Raw genomic sequence first — 21,603 nt, 5'->3', positions numbered from 1 at the left:
TCTTAATGAGGAATTCCTCTTGCCTCTCGAGGCTTTCCTCATACTCTTATATTATGCACATGAGTTTGATCATTTTAGGCATGTTCTTTTTCTGAAAAGATCAAACTCGAGCTCATCACTATCACTAGCACTAAAAGTAGCATTAGCATTATAAACCACACTTACTGCTTTCTTTTTACCTTTTGCCATAAGGCATAATAGAGAATTGGTGTGAGGGGATAAGTACATTAGAGAAGTGAATGCTTTACTTCCAAGTTGAGGACAATCCATGTATAATGTCCATATCGATGACATGCATAGCACGTCCTCCTTGATCTTCTCTTGGGTGGACCTTTCTTCTTTATTTTTCTTGAGGCTCTTCCAACTAAATTTTGTCTCAAGTAAGTTTCTATTTCCTTTAAAATATCAGTCTCATAAATATTAATGAAAATAAATTCATTACAATGAGGATAATTAACCATATCATCATGATATATAGGCAATGTTGCACTAGATGATTTGCAATGGTTAACAATATAAGTGGATATGAAATTTTCACTAGTAGTGTTGTCAAAGTTCAAAGAAAGGCTTAAACACTTACTAATCTCACTCACCATATCATCAATTTGCTTGGATTTGTCAATTTGTGAGTTGGATGACAAAGTGACATCCTTTTAGACTAGGGAGGAAGTCATTTGGTGCTCTTCATGATGTGATAATGAAGTAGAGCATTTCTCAAATGACGTCTCCAGAAAAGTTCTTCTCCGTCATATTTAGACTTGTCATATCTTTTTTTGATAGTAGTCCAAATGAGATGAATTCAACCACATCTATACTCAAAGCATTAAATAAAGCATTAGTAGCTTGAGCATTGAGATGTAAATATTTATCTTTCTCTTTGGGTGTTAGCAAGATGCCACTAGAAGGAGAAATGCTTACATCTACAACTCGCTCTATTTGAGGACCCATAATCCTTAAATTATGAAGCGTACGAGTACTCCACTCAATATAATTAGAGCCATCTAATAGGAGTGGTTCTATGTGCACTACTCCATTAGTCAATATCTTTACTCTCTAGACGGTGAAGCCCTAAAAGAGATATTTAGCTCTGATACCAATTGAAAGGATAATAATTTCGTCTAGAGGGGAGTGAATATATGTTTTTACAAAATTCATCCTCTTTTACCGTTAGCTTAAACTTACAGCCAAAAATAAACTAACAGATTTTTCACAAGTGAAAATCCTAAATATGTTAGGCTCAACTAGTATACAATAACCTTAAATAAGTGTAAAAGTTACAATCCTAGGGTGACAAAAATTATTCAAAACTAACAAAAGATATGTAAGAAAACTCTAGTTTAAAATTCTCAAAATACTATTCATAGGAGGTTCCAGGTTCAATCTGGAGCCTCCGGGTTCAAATCTGATTATACAAAATCTGGAGCTTCCGGGTTAAATCCAGAACCTCTGGGTTCAGCAGTGAATAACTCGAAACTGAAATTAAAGGGCGCTTAAGGAATTCTAGCAAAAACTAAATGAAGTCGTGTGTTCCAAATGATTATTCCAAGTAGATCTACAGAGAATCTACAATCAATTTCACACGAGTAAGTAGATCAAGCCATATGCATAATTGTTGAGCAAGAACTCAAGAACAAGGAAACAAGAGAGAAGATACGTGATTTATTTCCCAAAGTTTGGATATCTCTATTAGAGGTTCATATGTCTCTGTTGAGGAGCTTGGTCACACTTGAGCCGGATCTCTCTGAACCTTTTTTCTCTCCAAGCTCGGTCACACTTGTGCTTGGGTTTTTACTCTTGATTTCTTCCCTTTCGAGGCAAAATTGAAGCCTTCACACACTTCCCATAGCACAAAATAACCTTGGGTGCTCACCCGCGATGCGTAGCCGCCTAGTGGATTGAATTCCCAAGAGTAACAAACGCTTCATAAACTTTCTGCCAATGAACTCGAGCGCTCAAGATCCCAAACATATTGGATCAAATTAGAAATACTCCGAAACTCAATTCAGACACTTCCACACTTTTCACACCGGACTTCTAAAGCAAACTTTCACATTGGGTTAGTTAGAAACTCATGAGCACTGAGACACGATAAATAGCTCATGTTGTAATCCTCTTAATAGTGCGGCATACCTATACCTAAATTCAAAAGTAAAACTCGTTTGAACCAATTTGAGCCTTTGAATACCTTCAAGAACCGTTTCTTTCTTTAAAACCTTGAGGATTGCCAATTTCTATATCATATTCACTCCATCTCTTCTTGATTCTTCATGTGATTGATACGAATTACACATAGTTTTCTATGGCTTCGCATGGTACCTTCACTTGCTCTTCATCACCGTCTTGATCCTTCGGCGTCAAGCTATTTGCTTGCCCTTCACAACCGGATGGTCCATCACAGCTGAGTTTTACTTGACCTTCATCTTCTTGCTATACAAAATTATTTTATATCTGACATCTTTAATAAATTCACTTTATCATATATTGAGTTCAATCTTATTCTTCATTCTTGGTGTATAGGATTTCAATTCAACTTATGCATTCTAAACCCAATTAACTCTTAAGCATAAAGCACATGGGTTAATTCATAAAACTCTATTGACAATAGTATAACTTTAGTTTCTTGATGTCCATAAGTAACTTAGCATTCACGCTTATCACTAATTTTATATGAGCTTTTCTTTCTTCTTATAAGCATCACTAAGAGTCATTCATCTTGATACATATATCCTCTCCATGCATCATATATGAAACAATTTACTAATAAATTCAACAATATTATTAGTCTATAGGTATTATCATTAATTTCTAAAACTACACATAATGGCTAGATTTACTTTTACATTCACACAGATGTTGTGCGTCAACCACAACCCGATGAGGCGAGTGAGTACACGTGTATTCTTGTAGTCTCTTATCCATACATACTAAGTGGGTGAAAGAAACAACTCTTTTTAAGTTAGTCTATCTCTACCTTCACTAGCAAATTAGACTAAAAGAACTGTAACTTCTTTTCACACATGAGAACTTTAAGACTTATTTGGAATTACACAAACAGTGAAGATGCAGTCGCTACTGCAGCAGAATCGAATCCGACCTTTGACGCCTACGGCCTCCTGATTCTTGCCAAAGAGCAGAGCAGCCCGCCCACCCACCCATCCTTGATCCTTGGACCCGCGGCTGGCGGCGCCACTACGACACTGGCCTCCATCTAGCTCCAATGGAACATGAACCCAAAGTCCTAGTCCTACGACCACAATAAAAATGTCGCCGGAACATCCCACAGGTTGTTGGAGTTGGAGAGCCTGTTTGGATCAAAGGATTTCTGCAGGAACTCTAGAGTTTCCCGTTCCTCTGGAAAGGAAAAGAATGGGTGCGTTTGGAACGAAAGCTGATTTCCGTTCCGGAGGAAAGTGTCGGGGCCATGTGCATTTCACGGGAAAATAAACATCCACTTGGACTCAAAGAAAGAATCTTTCTCTCTCGCTCGTTCCTCGCTTCGTACGGCTGCTCAATCCCGTTCCTCTCTCCACCCTCCCGCCATGGAACCACAGAAATCTAGCGCGAACAACTCGAGGGGCAAATCAGCAGCAATGGATGATCTCTGCTCTACGAAATCCTCCTCCCCCTCCGTCAAAATGGATTATTTCCACCCTTGTCAATATGATCCTATTTTTTATATTAGGTTGCTGTTAGTAGTATGCATCATAGTTCAGATTTGTTGGATGGGTTTCCCCCTTTTTTTTTTCTCTCAATATTTCTTTGCCAGATCGTTAGTGTGCAAGGCTGGTAAAGTACTCCTTGCAAAATTTTCCCATTGCAGGATTCGTCCTATTTTCTTTGTTATTTCTTGAACTACTATATGTAGTTTTTGACCATGCTAGGCACCTCAAAGAGTGGTAATTGATGCTCAAAGGGAACAGATATATCGATTCTCGGACACTGAGAGAAGAAAATGGAAGATTCGAAGTACATCACAACACTAAGAAAGATGTGCTAAAAGCAGAAATCTTTAAAGAATCCAGCAAGCTGTGAAAAAATCTCATTTCTAGTAATGCATTATGAGTAGGGTGGTTGCTCAAACAAGTTTAGCAAGCACACTCACTGTTTAAAATGGAAATATGAGAATGCAATGGTTTCTTTTGGAGATTATGAAGATTCAAAGCTTCCCAACGATCCAAACAGCACATTTTTCTCTTTCCTCTGTTTTGGATTCCTATAGATTTCCACTTATGTGTTCCAAACATGCCTGGAGACGGTGGAACACACCTGTCTAAGCAAATCCTAAGGTTAAAAATCCAACGGTTCTCTTCATACAAAAGCAACCGATTGTTCTACAGCAACACCGTTTCAGTAGTAGTTACAAGTGACTACGTGCAGCTACACATTCAATCGTTGCGCAGCAGTTGACCTATTTAGGTCGGAAACTGTCATGCTGCCACATACCATCCACCAGAAACCCACAACTTCCAAATTCCTTTTTGAGTGTAGGGGCTCCACGATGAATAATTGTACATCTATGAACCATTCTACCGCAGTTTCACATCAACTCTTCATTGTGAGTAAGCGCTACAAGTTGTAAGATACTGTCAAGTTGAATTGCAAGTCTAGAGTGTTAAGTAGCACTTCAATAAAAGTTTAAGCGTATGCAATTCATTGTTTGCAGCAAAAGAAAAAGCTTGGTACGATATGTTAAACGACCTAACAATGGAGGTAAACAGACGGGAAACATATACACAAACTTCACATGTGATTTTTGCCAGGCCTTTTACCATTCCCAGATTAGACAGCATAGACTAAATTCAAAAGTAAAACAATGTGCACACTGCATACCATCCTTTGGCAGTGAACATTGTTTCAATAAATAACATGAAAATAGCCTGCATCATCACAAAAAAGAAATGGAAGCCGCTGTTTTAGTTGCAACTGAAACTCCAGTAAACGCCCACGACTCTCCATGTAATGCAAATGTTTCCTAAACATTTCCCCAGTGAAAGGTATGACATGCCAAAGGAAGTACATAGTAAGATTCATCATAGCTAAACAATAGGTGTAAATTATGTCATACGTCATGAGGACATAAAATTAACAGATTTTCACAATAGCAACTCACGGCGTGCGCGCGCGCGCACACGAGTGGTCCAACTATTTTCATCTAGGCAACTTCCTTCTCGATTCTACGAGAATTTTTATGAAAGCGTTTCATTTGCTTCTCTTCCATGGAAGTTCAAAGTACCTAGTAACTGATAGGACTACAACAAAGAGCAGCAGGTTAAGAGCTACATAGTTAGGAAAGAACACCTGCACCAGGCTCTCCCCATTAGTGGATATACGGAACCTGGTACTGAACTGGATAGGCATTACCATAGTAAGGTGCATGGGCAGGTTGGATCGTGTATGGTGCTGAGCTCATAATTGGAGGATGATGGGCCTCAGCACCATACACAAACTGCCTCTCGTAAGGGTAGGAGGGATGCCTCTCTGCGGTTGCTGGGTAGAAGCTCTTGTCAGCAAAGCTGGTGACACGTGGTGCAAAGACCGATCCGTTGGCACGAGGCCTCTTGGACTGTGGCTTTGCTGCTTCAACAGCCCTCCTCTTGTCTGCCTTTGCTTTCTCAAGCTGCAAAACCCTTTTCTGAAGTGGATCCACAGGGTATTGCTCCTCAAGCTTGTGTTCCTCGACACACTTGATGACAGCTTTCAGTGCGGATAACTCACGTTCATTCATCTCATTCTGAAAATATGAGTGGTCATTAAGATCACATACTACATATTATATGTGCTACATAGATGCAAATAGACATTCATATGCGTGCGTGCACAAAATCACACAGAAAAGATAAGAGAAAAAAGTAACACAGTTGATTTAGATAAAAGTCATTTCTTGTACAGGACAAAAGAAATGCAAGAGAGCAAGACACTAGCTATCTGTTGCTAGAAAGCTAGGCTAGGACTCAGCAGTCTAGTATTCTACTTCTTTGCAACCCAACTTAGGCTTCTAAAGTCCAGCAAATGGGAGTTCAGTATTTTGCCACCTTTGTGATGACATCAAGCTCAGTACCAAACTTCTTCAGAATAAATTACGAGAGCGTGGAATTACATATGCCAGTAATTAAAAATCATTGGAAGTAAGCAGTTGAAAAGATCAAATGTGTATCAAAATATGCAGCAGAGTCTTCTCAGGCAAGCCGAATCATAGAAAGTAACTGAGTGTTGTCAAGTTGTTGCAATAGCGTCCAGGCGCTCCCGTAAGGTTGTCGTAGCCAGCCATTAACTATTTTGGCCTAAGAGGCAGATTGAATGAGGTTAATTGAGATGAGCAGAATTTGCTTCCGCGAATGCTGTAACAGCGTCATGCCCTAGGCAGGTGCTGCCACATCCACTACCTGCTGTTGTTGCTGGCACGGCTGGACAGGAGGGGGAGGGAGGGAGGTAAGGGCAGAGGCAAGGGAAGCAAGAGAAAGAGGGAGGGAGAGACTGAGAAAGAGGCAGAGACAGGATTTGAAAATTCGTCGAAAACCGGTCGATATTCGCAAAAGCCGGTCAATTCGGTCCGCACCGAATTCTGAATTCGACCGGTTTTCGAATTTGAATTATAAAATTCACAAAACACTAGAGACAATTCCAAGACCTTATGTGAATTTTTTTTCCAAAAATAATGTCCTTTCAATCATATTTCATAGAGAGGAAGTTTGGAAAAAAAAAACGTGCTTTAAAATGTGCAGCTCATTTAGTAGGGTTCACGTTAAGGAAAATATTAACACGCAAACACATATTTTTTGTGTGTAGGGTGTACCTTAAGAGGATCTATAAAATTAGTTTCACTTCATTTAGAGTTTTATTAATTTCTCCATGATTTTTACAAAGTTCACAAGCATAAAGTGAACATGTTAAGAAACAACACTGTAATTAACATTTTCACATCTACCATTATTTTTCCTACATAAAGCATAGTATAAGTAAACTAATAAAAATCGTTTCACTAATTTTGGAGGTGTGATGGGTTAGTTATGAATTAATCTATTTGCAACACATTTACACAATCCTGCATGTTACAATAACTATTTCACGAGTTCACGTATTTTTAAAAGGCATAGGATCATGTAAGAAGACTAACAAAATTGGTTTCATGATTTTTGGATTAGCAAAGAATTAACTATGCATTTAACTAGGTTTAGCAAATACTTTTTCCCACATAAACTATTCAACTTTTTTGTGATTATAAATACTTCTATCATGTAGATCATGTTACAAGGAAATCAACAAAATTTGTTTCACTTGATTTGAAGCTCAGATGAATTAGTTATCGATTTTGCAAGGTTAAGCTAATTTTATGTTTTTTCTTGAACTTCACTGAAATTGGATAAAACCAAACGGTTTTCGATGAAATTTGAGCAGTTTTCGAAGGAAATTGAGTGGTTTTCGATCACAAACGAAATGCGGAAAATGCGGCCGAATACCGATGACATCAAGCGATTAATCGGTGAAATCGTTCGGTTTCTCAAAACCCAATTTGATCGGTTTTTGCCGTGGTCAAACCAGTTTGACCAAGTGAATTCGGACATGAATATCGGGAATTCGGTGACCTTCGCATTTTGGGGTACAAACGAATTTTTGAATCCTCATTTTGGGATTTGAGACTTGAGAGCAGTCCATCTTTTTCCCTTTATTTTGTGTTTGCTACTTTATGTTGTTCATTATACCCTATGCTCGTTGCTGAATCTTGACCAATATGGTGTCACCATAGTTGGTATCTGCTCGTCCAGGCGGTGCTCCATCGCCTCGCCCCACCATACCGCATTGATAACCATAGAAATTAGAGATTTAAATCATGCTAAGAGTGCATGTAGCTTAGTTTCACCATAGGACAAATAACGGAGGGAACAAAGGCACCCTGCTTCAAAAAATATTTTTAAAAAATTCCAATATAAAAGAAGAAACTATTTTAAGCCTACTTTTTCTTGAAAAATGTATCACGGTATTATAAGTACTTAAGAAAAGGCTGAGCTGGCAAACGATTTTGATATGCTTGTTCATTACAATGTCAGCTAAAATGTTTTAGCCTTTCCAGAAAGGAAGAGATGCTTGCTAAACAAAGATTTTCACAAGAACCTACTTCAATACTTCTCATTGGTTAAGATAGTACAGGGGCAGATATATTTCTACTGCACAAAACCTTACAAAATTTGATAATGAGATAAATAAAATGTACCTGCACTCCAGGAGACATTTTCACATTCTTGGCATGTGACACTTTCCTAACATCCCTCAGATATGCTTTCAGCAATTGCACCGGTTCAAATTGTTCAGTGAGCCCAAATGCATAAGCCAGATTTATTGCATCAATAGGTCTTCCACTATCCACCAGAACTCTAATGACACCTGACCTCACGAAATTTCATTACTAAATATCTTTTTATCAAAAGAGAAAATCCTCAATAAGTAAAAAAGAACAGATACTAATGTAAAATCTAGGGGAAAGGATAAATAAAAATGGCAGCAGAGAGAAGGAAAATTTAAATAATAACACGAGAAATATTGATGAAAACAGTTGTTAGACTTGTAACAGAGGCAGATATAAGAGCAGCAACATATCTGCAGTATAGGCTTGTCCTATCATACTATGAAGGTCTCCTGTTTTTAGAAAATATCTATACAGAAAATCCCACTCAAGTACATGAAACCATAAATGGGAACTGCTACACAATCTTAACAAGAATATCAAGAACAAGTAATCAAGCCGGATGGTAAAATCAATGAAAGATGATTCGAATAAAGCTCAGTTTCCTATATTTCAGTACATATGATACAGAAGAATTATGACTTAAGAACTTAACTTTTGTTAAGAGAAGATGCTTTGCTTTGGAATTCAGCGAAACAAAACTTGTATAGCATAATGAACTGATACCACATAGTCATGCACAAGATTCAAACACCTTAGGCTCATAAAAATTCGGAGCATAAGTAGTTTAAACAGTTAGTAGTTCTTGAAGAATAAGTAAACATAATAACATTTGATTAGTTATGGTCCTGTGACCACGTTAGGCAATATCGTGGGACGCTTTACAATACAAGCAATAGGCATTTATTGCAAGAAAAAGAACAGACAATGGGTAAATATGTAGCTTATGTGCATGCCTCATAATAGCAAAAGTCATTTTGGATGCTTCAATATATATATATATATATATCTAACAGATGCAAGGTTCTTAAGGCGTTGCCTAGGCATCAGGATGGTGGCAGTGATGCAGCACTTTAGGATGGGACGGGAGAGGACCAGGAGGACCATGTGGCAGCGGCTGAGGAGATTAGCATGGGTGAGAGAAGTCTGGGAGAGGCAGAAGTGAGAGGAAGTGAGGTGATTCTTTAGGGTTTGTTGGTTTGTTCCTTTACTGTTGGTAAATCTTTAGAAGATATTCAATATAGTTTGAGATAGATGTATCATTAGTGCATTACAGCACTGACCTGGCATCTTCTGTGACAACCCAAGCAATCGACAAAGTTCAGGTGTTTGACGACGACGACTAACATAAGGAAGTAGTTTGCACAGGTCATCTTCATTATATTCAGCAGAAATACCAAAGGTAGCCAGGAGTTGAAGAAATGCATGAGCTTCAAGACAGTTTCCATTACTGGCATCAATGTCAAGACTATCCAATTTTGACTTCCACTCTAACGCAATCTTTTTTGCTTGTTCTTTGATATTAGTTGTAAGCATGAGCTCCACCGAAGAGAAACCAGCTACATCATCAGTTTGCAGCTGTCCAAGTGACTCCATCAACATCAGGCACGTCCTTCTTACACCCAGAAGGTCTCCATCCTTTTTGCCATCCAATACTAGATTATCTCCAGAATAAAAGTCTTCCAAGGAATCCAGAACCAAGTCATATGGATGAGATGTTCTCTTGAGTGCACTTGGAATTTCCTCACGGATGGCTGTTAAGTTCTTTCTGTTGTCTGATATGAACTTATGAAGGCCCTTAACATCCATTTCCTCACAGAGCACAACAAGTTCAGAACGAGGCTTCACTGCAGCATTGTCAACTTGCAGGCGCACGCTCTCTTCAGGAGCAAGTGTAGGCAACCTCACACCAAGATTATCCAGCGCCTTGTTCATTGGGTTGATGGCAGGAACAGGCAAGGACAGCTTGGACTTGCCAAAGATCATAGCTAATGCAGCATCTCTCTTTTCCTGCAACCTTTCCAGGGAAGTCAGTTCCTTAGCCACAACAGCTACCTCCCTTTGCTGCAGCATCTCCTCCGATTTTGCAATCGTTTCCTCGAACTCCTTTTCCTGCTGTTTCAGTTCGTCAAACTTTTTCTTGAGTGACTGCTCAAGCCCATGGAAATGGTCCTCAAGTTGCTTCCACTTCAAGTTCATGGAAACAACACTCTGGCTCTCAAGCTCAGCAAACGCCCTCTGAAGCTGTTGTATCTTAGAGCTTGTCGACTCCATGAGAGCTGCCACGGACTCCATTTCAGACATTGGCGACAGCTTCTACAAAGAAGACGGCAATGTAAATTCTCAGAACCATCATCAAAACAGAATGTTAATCGAAACAAAGGCAGCCAAAAGCTTACAATCTCTGTTTTTCCTTCAATTAAGTCGGTTATCTAAATGAATTTGCAACAGCAAGACACCAAAGGCAGGCATCTATCGCGTTCCTAGCTTACTACAGATGTATGAAAAAAGAGCCGATGGAAATGGAGCCAGTATCCCCTCTGAGGTGCATGGTTGCCGCGACGGACAAACCAATGAAGCATTAGCTACCCCACCACTAACCTTCCAACCACCAAGAACCAAAGGGATAATCCGGTACGCCAGATGGCTGGATCTGGGGCTGAGAGGAGGAAATCGGCTACTTACTCACGGCCGAAGCGGGCAGGTGTTGGAGGAGCTGGCCGCCGCTGCTCGCCCCCGCCCCCGCGTTCGCTTGCCTGGGGGAGGAGATCGAGGGGGTGGCCGGTGGTGGTCGCAGGAGGAGGGGAGGGGAGGGGAAAGGAAACACTAGGAGGCTGCCTTGGGGGGCAGGGAGGGGGGGGGGCGGCGGGGACGGGAACGGAGGGGAGGGGCGGGCTGACAGGGTCGGCTGTCGAGAAGGTTCGTTGCAGGACTGCTCCACACAGACGTGGGTCCTACCTGGTAGTGACTAGATTCACTCGGTTGGCTAGGGTTATTGTGGTATAATTTGTTCGAGTCCAAGCCACCGAGGGTTTTGTTTGGTATGGATCTAATTTTAGATTTTTTGAGCTGATTATATTTAATTTTAAGATATTTAGGTTAAGTTATTTGATTTTTATTTTGGATAAAAATAAATATTTAAACCACTTCATTTTATTATACAAATTCTAGATCCAGCATGAATCTCGAATCTGAAACTGTGCCAAATACCCCTAAGACTTCAACGCCTCCACATCCACAAGCCATTAAAGTGTCTCTAAGGGATCATTACTTGAGTTTAGTCCAAATCAAGAGATTAACATACTTTGTATCTGATTTCATTCTTTGATCTTGCATTGTATGAACATTGGATTCATCGCTTGATACATTGGATCATCGGTAATCAAAGGGATGTACTTCAATTTATCATCGATAATCAAAGGGATGTACTTCATTTCACTTCTACATAAACACCAATCCGCACTGTGCTATCACTATCGGTTCATTGATGACATGAGCTAACAATGATATCCCATTCAAAAACAATCGACAATAGTAATCAAGTATCATTGTCAGTTCATGGTATAAAACGACAGTGATAATAGAGGGAGTATCACTGTCGTTTCATGTCATGAACTGATAGTGATAAAGAAGGTTCCAAATTTGCAATTTATCTTCATAAATTTATAACTTTTTCATACAGAGTCGGATGGATACATGTTTTATATGAAAAATGTAGTGTTTAATGAGATAACATAAAATGTTTCGGACAACACAGGTCAAAAGGATAAAGTTGCCTATTATTTTCAACATTAAGTGATATGTGAGATGGTAAGAAGGTTTCGCGCGGAGTGAGAGGTCATGGGTTTGAGTCCCATGAACCGCATGCTCGTGTATTTCTCACGAAAAATCATACGACTTGCGACACGCAACCGTGTGGGGGTAGTCTGGTGAAATTTTTTCTTTTGGTTTTTTGAGCCTAAGAAAACTTAATTTGGAATCAACTATCACTGCTGGTTCATGACATGAATCGACATTGATATATTATCACTTTTTGCTTCACAACTAATAGATTATTACTATTCATTGTGAATTATTGATTTAATAACCAGTAGTGATCCTAGTTATGAACAGATAGTGATTTAGTTTATTGTAGTAGTGTTTATTGCATTTATTTCTAGTCGTCATCATGTTTTGTATTAAGCCAATCTCTTGATGTGTGAGTGCTACAGAGATGTAGGAGATTCAGCTTGGTGTAGAAACGATGTTACACTTTCATTCCAATAACGAGATGTGTTAGGAATTGTTCTATGAGTGTTGATTACACCTACTGTGATTAATGCTTGTTGTCTCCATACAACACCTGGATAACTTGAGGTGCGTTTGGTTTGAGGGTAAGGTTGAATGGGTTATGACCATTCATATTTTTTTGGGATAGGATGATCCAAGTTCCTTGTTTGGCTAGATGAGTTGGATGAGACAATTTTTTTTTTGGTTGGTGGGATAAGTATTGGATGGAATGAGCCAATTTCTTGTTTGGATAAAAGGATATAGATAGATAAATTGGATATGACGATTTCTTTCCAAAATTGTTGAGTTTTCCCGTTGTTGAGCTGAAACAAAAAATTGTAAATTTCTATAGACACATAATAGCAAATCCATACATATTTAGCAAATCTGTTCCTTACACACATAATAGCAAATATATAGTCACATAATTAGCAAGTCTAGGCCTTGCACACATAATTAGCAAGTCACATACTAACCCATAGTGCATTGTTTCATAGGGTACAAGCAAAAGAAGTGTTTCCGATCCTCATGGATGTAAGTAGGCATACAAGCCATCATCAAATGATTTTTAACATCTAGAAAACTTCTCACTAATGAACCTAACAATCCAGTTTAACTTGTGAGCAAATGGCAGCGAGTTGAAAGCTCTACCAATATGAGGATTCTCAACCAAATGAGCATAGTAAAAAGATGTGTGTGCCTCATTAAAACACAGAAGGTTGTTCAAATTGTCAAAATCTTTGGGCACATCCTTGTTCGGGGTACTGACCTTCTCTATAGCAATCGCAAGCCTTTCACCAATAGGATCGCAAGCCTTCACTTTTGGTTGTCTTGGCTCTCTTGTATACGGTGGCCAAAGATGTTGCCCATTATCATTAGCAGTGGCAGCATCACTCACATACTCCTCTTCACCTTCATTTTAAGTCACTTCGGTAGCTAGAGGCTCACTTGATCCCTTTGCATACTTCCTCATAGCCACACTAGCATCAAAGATAGAAACCATTTCACAGTATTGTTCAATATGTTTGTTTAAATATTTAGCATCAGCTTTGTGATCCTATCAATTAAAAATCAATTATTAAACAAACACATGATAGAAAAAATATATTATAAATAATAATAGTTGCTGCAAGAATACCTTAATATGCCCTATGTAATGTTCATGATTAAGTGAAATAATGAAATTGTCTTCGTCCCAAAGGGTATGTGTGATAGCATCTACTATACCAGGAATATCAATGAACCCCATTCTTGCAATTGCTCAATGTTCCATACTAAAGGATTCGGGTACAAAACCACGAGTTCCAGTGCACTAGATCTTGTAGCACTTAGTAATGAGGCAACACTCAACTTCCTAAGTTTGTTTATCTTTATATGCTTCCTCTTCCATATTCTAACATAGTTTTCAATCTGGTCTCCACTCAGCCTAACCTTCAAATGATCATTCAAAATCTTAGCACAAGAGTTGAGATAAACTTCCTTGAAGTTTAATGATATTCTAGTACCATTAGCCACCACATTGGCTAGGTGCGTGAGCATGAAAGATGACATTAAAGATGTCCGTGTGACCTAGCCACTCCCCTCGGCTTGTTTACCACTTGCCTTAAACTCCATTTCCTAGCATACTATGACAAAAAATATAGCACCAAGCAATATTTCACTAAAAAAGAAATCATCTAGCAATATATCAACACAAAAAAATCAGCAAGCATTGTGCCAAAAAAAAATCAGCAAGCAATATGTCAATAATACAACAAGTAATATGTTCAATCAAAGGAATTTCAACAAGCGATACAAAGGAATATGTAGTTCTTTGTCACAATACAGATACATAGTTCTTGAACATTATACAAATACATAGTTCTTGTCTTCCAAAAAAATACATATTAGTTTCCATAGTGGTTTTGCCGATCTTCCCACATATGATCAGCAATTCCCTACCTGAAATTAACTACATATGATTAGTTCATCACCACCATCATATATAACCCAATTATGAATAATGCAGCAAGCTACCACAATGTCTACTTGAGTTAGAAATGGGAAAAATGGAGTGGCATCATCAAGAATTTCGAGCCTCCTCTTCAATGATCCAAATGCACGCTCTACTGTCACAAGAAAAGCTGAGTGCCTAAGATTGAACAACTCATTCTCATTTTGCACAGGATTATTCCCCCACTCATTCAAATGGTGCCTCCCACCATGAAAAGGGGTAATAATCCGAGTTTGACTCCCTATCCAGCATCAACTAGGTAGAATTTCCTAACATATGAGGGACATATGAGTGACATTGTTACATATAAATAAATGGCATGGATAAATTGTGCTACACAATTCTAATCTATTACCTTGTGGGACACGAATGCCATTTTCATGTTTAAAGCATCTCATAAAATTAGAGCATCATGTGATATCCCCTCCTAACCAACCAAGACATATGTGAACCATAAATCAAAATCTATGACTGTCATTACATTTTGAGTAGCATGGGACTTCCTACCACGAAAGGAAGTCACCATATCCTTAGAAACAGAGGTTTGTACATATGTGCCATCAATAGCTCCAATACAATCCTATCTTTCCATCAATGGAAGCCATAAAAGATTAGGGACAATACAATTTAGACTAAAAATCTAAAAAAGAGTTGGAGCGCAGACTCACAACTTAAAGTAAGGATCCCACCTTGGGTTCCTTGCTATTTTGGTTGGGGTCGCCAATGAAGGTTGCCTAATAAGTTATATTTTGCTGCTTTGTAACGTGTCCTTATTATATGTGGTTGTAATCCCAACATCACAACGAAGAACTGCAATATGAAATCTCTAGAGTTATCCTAGGTTTAAATATCATTTCCTTAGGAAGGCAATTGGTCTACCAAGTTTGCACTGTAATCTAATCCTGCAATCATTTAATCCTTTGGTTGTAATGTAGGGGGTTTAAATACTTGTAAATATAAAATCCTAAATAATAATTCTACTACTAAATGTGCAAACTAAATGATGCTGAAATTAACAAGGATGGCAACAATGATTAAAACTAGGGTAGATGAAATGCCAGAGCCATATAGCTAGTTGGTCACGCAGATCGGGAAATGATATACATGTTACATAATAAATAAGATAAAGATTAACTATAGGAATTAAATATCCATGTCACTTGGTCTCTTGTGGGCCATTGGATAAGAACAATCATCCTTCAGTGCACATGACACCATCACCATACAAATCTATTAAGGGATGGATCTAGGAATAATGTTTTATGTGTCGTGGTTGTACCATTGATCCCCTGTGCAACTTTTTCAATGTAGATAGGTGTAGTACCTATCATGGAGCCTAGATCCACAACTTGGTCATTCACAAATTCGTTGCCTCCCTTCGTAGATCCAATGATCATATTTATGGCCAAACAAACCTAAGAAAGACGAGAGACAAACAAAAGGATTTCATAGGAGAAGACTATGTTAAGATTACTTGCGATCTGTACTAATGGTGCACTACATGGCACCTAAGTGCTTTCTATCCCTAATGTGACTACTTGCTCATTGCAATGAAAATAAAACTTATAATAATAACAGGGAAGATCATTATCAAATAAACGAGGAACATAATTAAAGGTTAGATGAATAACTTCCTTTAAGATATGTTTACATCGAAAATTGATGGAGGAGACCTATTACAATGGATCTAATTGAAGGAAATGGATGAACTATGGTGGAAATGGTGACTAGGTCTCCTGGCGACCTTTCGGTTTCTTGTGGTGGTTTTGTGGTTGCCCCCTTGATGTGGATCGATGCCATCTTTAAATAACCGATGGGATAGGGTTTTGCGCTGCTTTTGAAAGTCATTCGACGTTGCCATCTTCACAAAAGTTGTTTGATTTGATGAGCTGTACCCACAGAGGGGTGGTGTGATCAAATGGTACAGTCACTCCTGACCGTACCACACCCCTCCAAACCCTATGAATACTCTATTCGAGGCGTGACTGGTACGGTTGGTTTTGTTTTCATGAGATCTTTGCATCTATCTACTTGGATTGTGTGCAATCTTCCCTTTTCTTGCGGGTTTAATCAAAAGGAACATATCTCATGCAAATTGTAGTTAATTAATGGTTAGCCAAGGAATAATTATCAAATATATTAATGAGATCACTAGGAAATATGATGTGTAATTTTGACGCATCACATTCATAGTTCACCAACGGCATGAAGAACTAGGTTGAAAAAATAGTAACAGTTTCACCGGGTCTACCATAATTAGTTCCAACTAACCTATTTCTAAGATTGTGTGCCACTGTATTTAGAAACATAGCTAGATATATATAGTGTCTTGAAACAAGCCATGGTCCCTAAAAAGTTTACAAAAACGGAAGGAAGGCGCTCTTCCAAGCCTAAGCATGTTTACACAAGTTGTATCACTATTCCATATTTTGTTGTTTAGATACTCAAATATCATCCTATCCCTTTTAGCTACAGGCCCATAGGTAATGCATTCTCTCCTTACACCTCTTTTTCTTTTACTAGACTCAATAACAATGGCTATCATTGAAAGCAACATATATGCTGTAGAGCCATAAACTAAAAGCTTGGTCCTCCTATCCATCTACAATACCACAATCACGCCCACATCACAAATATGAGGCATATAACCATCAATTCGTACAAAGAAAGATCATCAAATACGATTTTTATGCATCAATTTGTACAAAAAGAGCATCATGTAGGGCAGTATACCTTGGGATTGAAGGAGACTAGCAGCGCTGGCTTATGCTCCACAGCCTGCGCATGGACCTACTCCCCTCCTGCGCCTGAATCTCCTCTCAACTGTGCCCCTGCTCGAAGGCAAGAGGAGGGTTGGCTTCTACTCCTCTTCTGACATGGATTTCCTCTTCTACTGCTTGTGGTTGGAGGAGAGCGGTCACCATGTCTTAGGCAGAGGAGGAGGAGGTCGGGACGGGAGGGCATGGCCCGCCTGTAGCTTCCTCAATCTAGTCGCCTGTGTCGCCTCCTATTGTGAGAGAGGGGTGAGGGGTGAGATGTGCATCTTAAAGGGTGGGGGCGGGGAACAAAACGGTGATGAAAACCTTCGTGTGCGAGTCACATGGGAGACACTAGGAAACACGGGCGGCTTGGTCCAATTGATTTCGCCGGTTCTCCTCATCCTGAATCTAAGAGCATATTCCCTGTAGTTGGCCACCCCATCCATCCATACCAACCAACCAAACAGCCTCAAAACTAGGATGACCATCTCCCATCTATGGATATCCCTCCAACAAACACACCCTTGATCTAGGATTTGCAATGAACCTTATCCATAGGAACACTCACTCCTTGTGAAGATGAACTGGAGCATCCCTTAGGGATATATTAGGGGTCGAATGGAGTTAGCCATCATCCGAAGGACTACATGTTGCCACCATACCTGTCGACAGTTGGTGAACCACTGATCTTACAAGTAAAAGAGATAGGGGATACTTTGAGTAGATGAATCAAAGAACACACAGAGGAATTTTATGCAGGTTCAGACCTCCCTTAAGATAATATCTCTACGTCTTGTTTGTCTTGTTTTGCATGGCTAGATTAGATCATCTAACCTAGTCAGACGACTTCCTTGTATGTAGTCAGGGCAAGATGCTAATACAGATCTAGCTGTGAAATGCTTGGTGGATGTAGAACTTCCGCATGCTTCAATGGCATGTGATGACTTGTATCGAGTTGTCAACACTTGAGTCCACTTGTCCTCCACAAGGTCCCCTAGCTTCGTATATATAGGGGGGCTCGCCGTACGTCCTCTGGAGTCATTCCTCTATTCTTAGAGATAAACATCCCTATTTACAAGATATCCTAGGCATATGTGGGAAGTTTCCATGAGTCCAGGGATTTCCTTCCCTGTGATAGAGATATGTCCCGAGAATAACAGAAAACCCTGGGGTATTTTGATATGGTAGTTTTATACTAGTCATCGTCAAGCTACCCACCAGGTAATGAAATAAGGCTTTGACGGATCAAAGACTTGGTCAGCAAAGATAAGCATTTTGTCTGACTGTGTCATCAAGTAGAACTCGGGTTCCCGATTAGGATGTCACATCTAACTAGGTTCTCGGGTTGTCTATTTGGGATTTTGAATGCCTTCGAGCACTCAAGTGATCCCTCGAGAAGGTATTTCCTCCGAGTAGGAATTCTGATTCGCTCATAAAACATCATCCCAATCTTGTGGAAAGATGGGGGACAAAGAATTGTCACTGGCTAGATTTGAAAGTTGTGTCATCATACCAGAAGTTTAGCGTGGTGGTGAAGAGATTCTCCATCTAACAAAAGCATCACGATGACGTTTGGAAAGTGAGCACACTTGTTGGTGTCGTGAGCCAGCTCTCCTGGTATTTTATAACAATAGCCCCCATATGCGCCGGAAGAGATCTTGAATATAAAATGCGGTGAGAACCTGGCATAGAAGATCATAGTTCCGAGTAGTATTTGGAACCTCCGCGGTGGCTAATCGGAGAATCATCGAGTCAGACTTCTTCTATATCCTGTGCTTGGGAATGGAAACTTATTCTTTTATTAGTAAAAACAAAAAAAGAATGTAAAGGAAAACGATGGGATTTCTTGGGAAGTCGATACTGAGGAGATACCGACAACCTAACATTCGTAGTGCTACTTGCTTCCACCTTCGGCTAGGGTTAGGATGACTTCTTCACTAATTGAGGGGCTTAATCAGGTCAACCCTAGGTTCAATATGAGTTGGAGGCGTTGTAGCCCCCGGACACTCGAGGATGTCATAGGGAACCTTTATCACATCCTACAAGGTCGTAACTTAGAGCATTGTCTCCATGCAAAGGAATTTGCTTTGGCACACACACAATATGTTATTGTTAGCTCTTGGTATATAGTATTCACCAGCCCCGATTGGTTATCTGGGAAGAAAACTCATATATGCAGTCAAAGATAATATGATAAAAGCTATCGACCAACCATTATAAATTAGCCGATCGGGGTAAGAGAAAAGAATTAAACACTCATACTTCCTCTTTGGTCATAGAAACTCTTGTTTCCTGAGGTCGATTCTCGTGTGACCTTGTTTGGGCTTATCCGAGTGTGCGCGATAGGTAGAGGTACCCGGATTGTGGCTTACCGTCGGTGTACTCGTCTTACGGGTGCCAGACGCTGAGTTTAGGGAAGAAAAAAAGAATACAAAGAGATTCAAGAGGCCTTATGGGAAATATGAACCTTTACTAGTGTAAACTTACTCTTAGTACTTACACATAAACCTTTTGGAGTTGGTTAACATTCCAAGAATTATTGAAGACTCATCCATCCTCCATCGCTAAGAGACCCATGATGAGTAGACTTGACTACCGTGTATAGACCCTCCCACTTTGAGGATAGTCTGTTGCTATTACGTTAGCTCTAAAAATGTCATAGAGTCAGGGGGAGATGCTAATACAGATCTAACTGCTAAAGGTTTGGTGGATGTAGAACTTTCGTAGGCTCCAATAGCGTGTGATGGCTTGTATCAAATATTTAGCACTTGAGTCTACTTGTCCTCCGCAGGTTCCCCTAGCTCTATATACATAGGGGATATCGTACAACCTCTCGAGTCATTTCGTCCCATTCTTGGTGATAAACTTCCCCGTTTACGAGATATCACTACGTAAGAAACCAACTTTAGTGATACAACATTAGTGATGGCCAAGTAGAACACATCACTAACACTATTAGTGATGGGTCCAGTAATGACCAGTCACTAATCTGTGGCCCAGGCTGGGACCCGTCCAAGACTCGTCACTAATGAGGGGTAAAAAAATGACAACAAGGGAATAACCCGTCACTAAATATTGTAGTGATGGGGCACCTCAAAGTTCATCACTAATGATATAGTCATTAGTAACAGGTGGAGAGGGCACACACCACTAAATATAGCCTCGAGCGGCTTACTGCCAGGGCCACTCATTAGTGATGGGTTATGAGGACACTTGTCACCAATATCTCACTCATTAGTGATGGGTTTCCTTATCACCTTTCACTAATGAGTGATTTTGGGTTTATTTTTGTGTTGAGAAACTCGATCAGACAGTGTCTGTCCTCTTACTGCTCAACACATGAGGCAATTTGTTGGCGATTCTATTGTAGACCAACAAAATCTTGGTGATTTGAAGTTGGGATTGTCCCTTGGCCTTTGAAGGTTTACCCCCCCCCCCGGTTGCTCCTCTTCTTGCTTATACATGGTGGATTCTAGGGTTTTAGTTGGAATCAATGATTTTACTCCTTCTCCCCAATCTTGATACATGTGGATTGTCCTCCTTGGCCTTAGAAGGTTTGCGTCCCCCTTTCTTCCTCTCCCTTGTTACCTTTTGCTAGATTCTAGGGTTTGAGTAGAATATTGATATTTTATGGTGCTATTATATTCCTAAATGGGAAATTATGTTGCTATTATGCTGAAATTATGGTTCTATTAGGTGAAAATCTTGATATGTTTATGATGCAATTATGTTAATTATATTCCTAAAAGTGAACCCAGTTTGCATAACCTACGTCTCTCATTCGGAAGTATTTGATTATAAATATGACTTGGCAACTCATCATACATATAAGAAGATGCTCCCGAATTATCCATGAACTTTGGACAGTTCGAGAATATGTTGCCCGAGTAGTAGGTTTATGTGCTCTTGTATGGTTTTAGAGAGAATTTCGGTGGCATCTCCCTATTGTTCTTCAGATACACACTCTGTTGGCTCGTTGTCAAGACTTGTATTTGGAGAATAGCGGGGAGATGCTGCCAAAATTTTCTCTAGAACTGTACAAGAGTATAGAAACCTATGTAAAAATTAGCTAGGATCCTTCGCCTTAGATAAGAAACTGCTTGAATCTACCCTTAATTTAGTTAAATGTAGTTAGAATTTTTATACTTATTCAATTGTCTGTACTTTGTTGTTTCTATTAATAATGAATATTTTTTCAATTTGTAGATGGCATACTGAAGTTGGATGTACCTTGATTGTAACGAGTACAAGAGTGGGGTGAAGTCTTTCATGAGTCCCGCGGTGGTAGGTATGGAAGGTCAGGATAAAATGGCAATGTGGTGTCCATGCTATGATTGCAAGAATGAGAAGAAGTTCCAAAATCTGACAATGTGTATGATCACTTGTTAAGGCATGGATTCAAA

General features: G+C 39.5%; 1 protein-coding gene across 2 annotated transcripts; it reads right to left on the bottom strand.

The window, feature by feature from the left end:
- Positions 1-5,002: 5,002 nt before the first annotated feature.
- Positions 5,003-11,032, bottom strand: LOC133901394 (FRIGIDA-like protein 3). Of its 2 annotated transcripts, none has more exons than XM_062342768.1 (4): positions 10,865-11,032; positions 9,463-10,495; positions 8,210-8,379; positions 5,003-5,731 (listed from the first exon to the last, which is right to left on the bottom strand). In XM_062342768.1, exons 2-4 carry the CDS (start codon positions 10,481-10,483, stop codon positions 5,318-5,320), a joined length of 1,605 nt encoding a protein of 534 aa, XP_062198752.1. In that variant the 5' UTR covers positions 10,484-10,495; positions 10,865-11,032; the 3' UTR covers positions 5,003-5,317. The 2 variants fall into 2 exon arrangements, with proteins under 2 accessions (XP_062198752.1, XP_062198753.1); XM_062342769.1 differs by having other exon boundaries at positions 9,463-10,492.
- Between the last annotated feature and the right edge of the window lie 10,571 nt (positions 11,033-21,603).

This window comes from Phragmites australis, chromosome 20, assembly GCF_958298935.1.
Source record: "Phragmites australis chromosome 20, lpPhrAust1.1, whole genome shotgun sequence".
Taxonomy (NCBI): domain Eukaryota; kingdom Viridiplantae; phylum Streptophyta; class Magnoliopsida; order Poales; family Poaceae; genus Phragmites; species Phragmites australis.
Note: the sequence above shows the minus strand (reverse complement) of the source record. Positions and strands in the feature narration are given on the sequence as shown.